The sequence below is a fragment of the Hermetia illucens genome, chromosome 1 (assembly GCF_905115235.1).
Source record: "Hermetia illucens chromosome 1, iHerIll2.2.curated.20191125, whole genome shotgun sequence".
NCBI lineage: Eukaryota > Metazoa > Arthropoda > Insecta > Diptera > Stratiomyidae > Hermetia > Hermetia illucens.
Genome location: NC_051849.1, coordinates 147,049,485 through 147,059,095, shown reverse-complemented (window position 1 = coordinate 147,059,095; position 9,611 = coordinate 147,049,485). Strand labels below are relative to the sequence as shown.

The window sequence follows — 9,611 nt, the reverse complement described above, 5'->3', positions numbered from 1 at the left end:
GATTATGGCTGCATGGTAGGTACTCATTTTAAACTCCCCCGACCCTGATGTACTTTAAGGCATTTATCGAATCTCTGTATCAACTGAAAGTAAATTGTCTGACACAGAAGACTTATATCTGACCCAATAGAATATGAAACCGCAGTGTGCAACATTAGATAATTTCTGGAAAACGTGGGAAATGCAAAATACACATCAGCAAATAGTTCATTCCAAAGTCCAGACGCGAGATCAGCAAATTATTTATAATAAAGGTGCAACGTAACCTCCGGTGACCAGTCTCTAAAATCCATTTGAATACGTTACGTGTAGTTGAATTTATCGTGTCAAATAAAGTTTTATAGTGTATAATAAATCTTGTGTTTTTTAAAAACCTTCCCGCTCGGTCCGAACACGAAATTTGCACACCAACGTACTTTCATATGAAATACACAAAACCTTTCAAGCCTGCGCGGAGAGCTTCCCATATCCAATTTGTTTTTATTCAGAGATCAAATCTAGGAGGATATTGAACTGCTGATAAGTCCTCGATTATGGAAATAGTATCTTGATTCCTAACAATTCTCTACTTTCCCCCTTGAGGAATCAATGATAAGGTTTTACGTTATTGTTGTTAAGAAAATATGCTATTAAAGGTGATTGTCATTATTGCCCCGAATAGAGATAACTTGGAAACCAGTTGATCCCTCCTTTAATGCTGTAAGCTTATCATCTGCTGGATTGAAATCCAATTATTGTTATCAAGGTCACTTACTAATTTAAACGCTAGACACAAGCTAATTAGCATTCTGTGCGCAAGTGATGACTGTCAAGTTGGTTTTTATAAACAAAGTGGCTGTGATACTCACCAAAAATGTTCAACTCCACAATAAACATTTTTTACGTATCTAAAAATACTTTCAAAGATGAATTTTTCCACATCTTATTAAAGTGGTCCCAGCATTATTTCTGATCCACCCGTACTAAAGCATAGATTGTTCTCTATCGGATAGATAAGGGGCTGCAACTACTCCCCTTCGATGAAGTAGCTCTGCTGGCAGTTCCAATTCATTTTTCGTTTTGAACACGAGTATTTGGTTTGTGCTTTGTGAGCATGACTTGCTGATTGGTCTCTGTCTGTCTGATAGATATCAAACGCCGTTCTTTGGGTGCTTTTTATATAAAAGAATTATTAGTGAACGCGGTTGTCTCAGATTATCCAATTAAAGCATTTGATCAGTTTGAAAAGTGGAAGCAGAATGGAACGTTGGCAAAACAAAGTAGCGGTTGTAACTGGAGCCAGTGCCGGTATTGGAGCGGCGATTGCCGCGGATTTGGTAAAAAATGGTTTTGTTGTGGTTGCTTTGGCTCGACGTGAAGAACGCCTTCAAGAAAATCGACGTAAACTTCCGGAAAATCTACAATCCCGGTACCATCCTAGAAGATGTGATGTTAGCAATGAAGACGAGGTAAAAGATACCTTCGCCTGGATCGAGACAAATTTAGGAGGAACTGATGTCCTTGTTAACAACGCCGGAATTGGTGCGATTGGTGTGGAGCTTTCAGCCTCTGATAATACCCAGGTCATTCGAAATGTTGTGGAGACGAATATAATGGGTGTAGTGTATTGTGTACGGGAGGCGTTCAATTCGATGAAAAAGCGGAACTTTGACGGGCATATCGTAATAATAAATAGTGTCGCAGGACATTATGTTCCTATCGTGCCTTTTGGCTCGGTGAATATCTACCCTGCTTCCAAGTTCGCAGTAACGGCAATGGTTGAGACTTATCGCCAGGAATTCGCGAATGCTGGAACGAAAGTTAAAGTTACGGTAAGTTTTGTGTCATCGAGCTCATTAACATTAGAGGGTTTCAATTTTTGTTGAACGAGGAAGAGTAGAGTAGAAGGAGGGCTAGTTTTAGCAATCCCTACAAGCTTGAATTGTCGAGCTTCCCAGAACGCTTATATTGCAATCATTTATGGAAGAAATAAGCATAACAAAATGATAACATTTTCATTCCAGAGTGTCAGTCCTGGAGGTGTCTTAACTGAAATAATGCCAAATATGGAAGCGTATAGAGATGCAGGTAATCCACTTTTGGACGCAGAGGATATATCAAATGGTGTATTATATGTCTTAAGCACACCGCCCCATGTCCAGGTAAGAAAATATTTTCTAACTTAGGCAAAAGTTGAAAGAAGTTCTTCTTTTCAGGTTCATGAATTGACTATAAGACCTATTGGAGAGAAACTGTGAGCCGCTAATTATCAGCCAGCTGCACCTATGTTTGTTCGTTGTTTTTTAGAAAAATATTCTTGCATTTATAATTTTTTATTGTTATTGTTTTCGTTTTGAAAATACATATGTGACTAAGCCTTTTTAATTGGATTGCATTTTGAGAGTAGCGAGGTCGGTTGTGGGTGTATAAAGTTAACGTTACAGGGCGGCTCGACTCGACATAACATAAAACAATACGAATTGTTGCATGTCCAACTGGAGATAGAAACGTTGAATATAAGCTGAGGAACGGGTTGGTCTAGTTGGTCGCCTCCATATTTAACCAGTCCGGCTGTAATTTTAACAGCTCCTGCGACTAGTGGTTTTAACCCGATAAATTCTATGGACTTTGGACTAGTCTTCCATGGTTGGCGGTGACAGCATTTATCCGTCGTCTTGAGTTGGTGGAACCAACTTGCTGATATGCTATTTATGCAGTTCATCAAAATATTCAATTCACCGCTCCAATATGCCTTCAGAATACTCCTTCCATATAAAGCCAAGATAACATGAAAAAGGCAAGTATCGTTGGCAGAATATATTCCTGCCATACTCTGGTTCTTCAAAATCCCTTTAAAATTTTCCTTCAATGAAATTATTAGCTTCTACGGAGCCCTTCTCTTGTCGAAAGCGCAGCAGACTTCTTCATTGTCGAAAGCCCTCTCAAAACCAGCAGAGTCGAGGTAAAACTCCAAAAGCATATGCGGAGTAAATCAGTCAACTTTTCCTCAGTTAAGCTTTTCAGATAAATTCAAGGATTCATCTAACTTCGATTAGAGGTAGATTTTTTTTGTAAAACAAAACCTTATTAAAATCGCTGCAATGCCCTTTTGTCTATCACATGCATTTTTCTCAGAAGCGGCTATACCAATTGACACGAAATTTGGTAAGAAAGTACGAGCAGTGAATGTCCACATATGCAGTAAGTTACACTTTTCTATTTTCAGTTTAAAGAGGGGTGTCATACATACAAAACGGGGTGTTCACCGAATATAGTCATTTCGGGTATCAAATGAGAAAGTCCGCCATGTTATTAACATAGTATGCTGGTCTCAAGCCCAGGTATAGCAGGAGGGTTTGAGGCAACGTACTTTGTACTATCATCAGTAAAACAAAAATAAAATGCTGAGATCAGGGAAAGAGATAAATAAAGTATAATTGGAGTTATTCCGCTATGCTAAATCGCACCTCCCTTGGTAACAGGTCCCGCGACAGGCCGACCAAGAAAACGCATCCAATGTCGTTAGAAACAAGATGATCGGATTGAGTAACAAGTCTCGGAAAAATGCTCAGTCGACGCGGCAGGACGGGGCCCGGTCCTGTCGAGAAATGGGCAGGGGTTCTTGATGCATGGACGCGTCAGGACGTAAGTAAGTTAGTCTGGACAAAACAAATACGTGTCTGCACGCTAAATGTTGGCACCTTAACTGAAAAGACCGAGGAACTCCCAACAGCCCTTCGAAAAAGGCGCATTGATATCTACGCTCTGCAAGAAACCCGATGGTCTGGTGCCAAAAGCCGCAACATAGAACGCGAACGCGATAAAAATGGCTAAAAACTTCTCTATTTTGGTAACCCACACACTCAATAAGGTGTTGGCGTGATGCCATTAACGAAGTTGGACGGTTTGATGATCTGCTGATGAAGTGCACCATTATATCAGCTGATCGCACTTCATCACCGCGTACGCACCACAGACCGACTGATGCCGAGAAAGATGCTTTCTGGTAACTTCTCGATGAAAAGACTGATCATGTGCCGGCTGATGACTACATCATCATTGCCGGTGACCTTGAATACATGGTTCATCAAACGATTGCCTCATCTTCCTACATTTTCTAGTGGGAACAGTAAAACGTAAATCCACTATATTCTCATAACACGCGAACATTTTCCTACCGTCACTGACTGCAAAGCCGTTCTCTATGAGACCATCGTACCTCAACATCGGCCGTTGATTTTCGTCCTGCGAATTAAGCCATCGCGGCCCGCCGCGCATTAAATGGATTTCGTGAGAAGAAAGAAGAAATGATCTTATTACGAAAATGGAAGAATTGAGGAAACAAATGAAAGACACGATCCACAAAGCGGCCTTTGATAATTTCGCGGTACATCAACCAAGATACTTGACTTTGGAATGATGATGTTGAAATGAAGGTCCGTGAAAGAAATGCCTCTACTACAAGTCTCTCGACGATAAAAGGTTGACCAATTGGCAAATTTATAAGAATACCAACCGGAAAGCAAAGAAAACGATCGCTGTCACCCGAGTGGACCATTACAAAAATCTTTACGTTAAACTGGATACTCTGGATGGTTTGAGAAATATGTGTCGACTTACTAAAAGCCATAACGAACGCACACAGGATATTGACCACTTCTGTTGCGTTAATGCCAAGAACGTTGCTGTGCTTACCAACCGTCGAGCCGCACTTGATAGATGGCGAAAATACTTCGAGCAGATTTCAACAGAAGAATTTGCTCATCTTCCACTTCCATAATCAGCGCAACTGAAGTCGAGGAGACAATAAAACGAATGAAATCGGGGAAAGCCACAGGACCTGACGACATAGTATCTGCGCTCTGGAAATAGAAGAGCTGGGACCCAACACTGTGCCTCAGTGAATTCTTTAATCGGGTTATTCAGGTAGGTAGACATTTCTGGATCTAGAGAAAGCGTTTGACCGGGTACCACACGAACTAATCTGGTATGCTCTACGATAACACTTAGTGCCAGAGGAACTCGTGCACTGGGTTCACTTGCTCTACCACGATCCGAAAAGTAAAGTTCAAGGTGCGGCGGGTGTATCAAAACCGCTTCGTATCTCTGTTGTTGTTCATCAAGGAAGCGCCCTATCACCACTCCTCTTTGTTCCTGTTATAGACACCCTCCCACAGGACATCCAACATCCAGCCTTCCATACACTGCTTTATGATGTTTTCCTAGCATCTAATAGCAAAAATGATCTCGAGCAGCGTGTCAAAAAATGAAATTATCGCCTCATGCAACACGGTCTCAGATTGAATGGGAATAAAAGTGAATTTTTGACGATCGCTCCCCATGAAACACACACAATCACCGCCAGTGGCAGTGACCTACCCAGAACTGAGCGATTGAAATACCTCGAGACAATGCTATCAACCAATTGAGAACTGCGTTATTACATTGCTTCACGAATTAACGCAACCTGGATGAAGTGGCGTTCCAAAGCTGATATTCTTTATTATCTAAGTATCAACGGATGTCTCAAATATAAAATTTACCGTAATGTCGTCCTTCCTGTCGCTTTCTGTGGTTCTGAGTGTTGGCCGACTATAAGAAACAATAAATGGCGGTAATGGAGACAAAGATGTTGCTCTGCACCAGTGACGTGACATTGATTACATTCGAAATGAGGATATCCGCGGTCGATATGGGGTTGCACCGATCGTGGAAAAACTGCGAGTGAGGCGTCTTCGATGGTATGGTTACGTAATTCGCGCTAACGAGAATTCACTTGCCAAGATTGGTCTGAACATCGAAGTCGATGTTAAACGACCAAAAGGCAGGCCGAAACAACGCAACCGCAAAATCTGAAGAAAATCATGATGGTACGATAAATACCCTCCATCTACCCAAATTGAGTTAGTGATAATACAATATATTAAAAATTTTTGGGGGAAATTGACTAGAAGCCCCCTTTAAATTGATCCTAGAGTTCCAAAAAATTGCAGTAAAATTATAGTAAAAAACATAATATCCGCAAATTGGATCAAAACATAATAATCACATTCAAGTAAGTAACTTGACATGCCAAATATATATACACATTACGGGCTACATACAAATGATATAGTTTTGCACTCAAATATAATTTATGAGAAACAAACAAAACCATGCATATCTGAACCGGCGAGCTTTCCGTTTCCGATTAGTTCTTTATTCTTTTCGTTTTCATTTTCATTTCAATATGGCACATTGGGCTGCACTTAATGGGTTTTGTTAAGTGATCGGCCTTCAGATACAGCGCGCTCCCTACTACCCGCTGCACCATTTTATTATGTACCCGATAACTTCTACAATAATAAGCGTTGGCGCAGCAATCCAACTGGATTAGGGCCTTAGAGTGTGTAAGAATACTTCATTCAAGACCGTAATGGTACACTACAGTACACTGTAGGAGGCAATATGGTCAGCATTGCGCCTGCCGGAGATTATAACCCTTATTTGACACAGTTGGGTCGGCTGGTATCTGACATCCAGCTATGATAACAACCCATAACTTACTGCCACCAATGCTCTCATCACTAGAGCCATCCGGACACCCCATAACTTTTGCTAGATAATACAATTCCTATCTATGTACTTTCTCTATTTTGCAGCTTCTACAGCTTGTGTTGATACGTTCGAGGGTTATTTTAGCTATTACCTTCCTGTCGTCGGAGCATGCTAATACATTTCCAAATCTCATACTCAAAGCGGATGCACTTCTATACAATCTTCTTCCCCCCTAAAATAATCTTATATTGCAGGAAAACTATTCAAGATATCTACCCGGTCCCCGGTCAGAAAAATAATTTAATGATTCCCCCTTTCCCGAATCCTCCATCTTATTCGCGGTCAGTATTGAACCTTCTTACATTGTCCAATGCAACGAACAAGCGGGGATAAGTGGCCACTATATGATCATCCTTGTCGAGATAGATATTAACAACCTCTCCTGTTGTGCACAACCAGAATATCGCCAAAACTCTGGTTTTCCATGACATGTCCGAGATTTTGGTATTCACATTACCTATCACGGTCACAATGGTTGCCATTTGTCCCTTGAAGGAACAAAGCGCGTCAACTATGCCGACACCCCATCATCTACGGCTTGCTCAAATGCGTTTTAACTTCCTGTACATCTACATGCCTCCTCTTAATCTTGTTGTGACCAACTTCCGGGTTGCGAACGACGACTAGCGACCCCAGTACCCTTCAATATTAATATTAATTAATATAATATTTTCAGGCAAGTTACTTTGTTTGCCGTTCAATCAGGAAGATTGTTTTCCCATTGTCAACCGACGGCTGGATCATATGTATAAGTGATCCATGTTGAACATGTTGACGAGGCAGTGGTAACTTATCATTACAGTCACTAAGGCTGACTTTCGACTTCTTTTCATCGATTCGTACATGGTCCGACTCCACCCCACTCAGAGGTCTGAGGGATCGATCCTTCAAGTTAAGTGGAGTCAGAAGGCAATCAGCCATATAAACACTCGCCTGTCCCCTGCTGTGCATGTACTGCCGCAACGTTAACCACGCCCTGTTTCAAAGCAGGTTCCACGGTAAAAAATCATATCCGACGCAGAATAGTCCCTGGATTGGTCTTTGTCTACGGCAATACTCCCCATGCATATGCCAGTGAAGGGATAGAAAACACATTCAGGGCGCTTATTTTGCTTTTCTTCGGGAAGTAGCACCAGCTTCACATGTCGCAGGAATTCGATAAGCAGAGCATACCTCAAATCAAGCGTAGATTTCTCACAGAATCTCTGGGTACTTCTAGAAGTCTGTCTCGGTCATAGCTTCCATATGTAGATCATCAATGCTATGTCCGGCATGCAGCAAGTGACAACTAATCTGTACTATGTGTACTATGCATAGCAGACTGCTCAAATTTTCATAAATACTAGTATAAAACTTGAGGTCCTCCAAGTATATCAAGTGCGTTAGCTCACAGATAGGTCATATTTGGTTGTAAAACCATGTAACCACCATAACCATAATTCAGTAACCATGAGGGGACCATTTAAAACAAAAGGGGGCCTCTAAGTTGTGGTTCCTTTGGATGACTGTAAAAACCTGGTGATGCGCCACTTTTCCATAATTTTCCCCAAAAATTGTCTGCGTGCAAGGCAATTCTTACGTAGGATATCAACTAGGCACATGTACAGGAGGCTATCAAAAGCCTCGACGTAATCGATATAGAAACTAAAATGATTTCATTAGCCTCTAGTTGCCTGTCTTACAACTACGAGTAGATAATGATTAATTCTTTGCATTACGATGTTCATGTTAAGGTTTCATTCCGGTTCGGAGAACACGTACTAAACTCAAACTGGGAACAAATAGAATCACTAAGAGAGAAAAGCGGCCATCCCAGGTATGAATGGTGCTGTTCGAAGACAGCAACGGTGAACTCGAACCAAGGGATCCTTCGTAGATAGGTAATGAGACGTCTGGTCATTTAAATGCCTTCTCTCAATATACGCTGTTTCCGACAGTCAGGAATACTTTCAAGGGTTTAACTACCCCTTCTAATTGTAAACTCAAATTAATTTAAAAATCACTTTTTTCCTTTATTTTATGTGCAGATGAAGAGGAGTCAATCCCTGAAGGAGGTGTGTAGTGAGTATGTAAGTAGTGTTTGAGTAATAGAATTTGCACCTGTCGGCATTTCAATTCGACTACACTCTAACATCTTGCCTATCTATAAGGCCAGGGTGTCTCCTACTCCCTTGCGGATTAGGGCATCTCCTATTACGCATTAGAAAGTTAGTTTTAATATAGTTATCTATGACCTTCTCCACAGTTTGTACTAAAAGCGATGTCAGATAAATAGGTCAGAAAGATTGGGGTTGAAAAGGATCCTTTCTACCTGTTATCGGAATGAAAACCCTTTTGCCCGCTTCCATGCCCACGGTATATATTTCAAGGCTATACTGCCTCCCACTACACTTAGAAGAGCTCTTAAGACAATTTCCTGGCCAAACAAGAGTAGTGCTGGGAAAGCATCATCTACTCCGAGTAATTACAGTGGTATAAAGGTTGTGACTGCCCATTTTAATCTAGCTTGTTGAATGGTGTGTTCGTCACGAGGCAGGACGCCTGGAAATTTATGTTGAGAAGCAGAGGTACCCTGTTCGCCTCATTTTCAACCTTTCTGCGGTTTGTTCGATCGCTTCAGAGAATTCCCTCAAGTTGTTTCGTTTTGCTTCGCCGATCACGTTGCTGTATGCATTCAGCGCATTTTTACACTTCTGCCGGTCCCCTGGTTCCCGTTCCACCAAGGTACGGTCCGTAATGACGTGATGCTTTGCTTCGCTCTTGAGATCACCATCCACTTGTAGCTTATATTGCCAGTCTGTTCTGCTGCGGTTCCTTGTTATTGTTTCTACTTCCGAGCGGCCCTAATGTTGAATCTGATCGAAATCCGATATACTCATAAAGGGCTCATCCAACGCCCTCCAGTTCTTGACCAGGCCGTTCATCAGAGTGTCCCCCAGATTTGTATCTAGTACCTCTTGCCTGATGCTAGTTACGAACGTTGGTGTGTTTTATATATTTCAAGCTTAATGCTATTGACCGAATCACCATGGTTC

General features: G+C 41.5%; 1 protein-coding gene across 1 annotated transcript; it reads left to right on the top strand.

Moving 5' to 3' along the window:
* Positions 1–909: 909 nt before the first annotated feature.
* LOC119646839 (farnesol dehydrogenase-like) lies at positions 910–2,351 on the top strand. The gene is made up of 3 exons (XM_038047456.1): positions 910–1,811; positions 2,004–2,141; positions 2,196–2,351. Exons 1-3 carry the CDS (start codon positions 1,239–1,241, stop codon positions 2,235–2,237), a joined length of 753 nt encoding a protein of 250 aa, XP_037903384.1. The 5' UTR covers positions 910–1,238; the 3' UTR covers positions 2,238–2,351.
* The last annotated feature ends 7,260 nt before the right edge of the window (positions 2,352–9,611 follow it).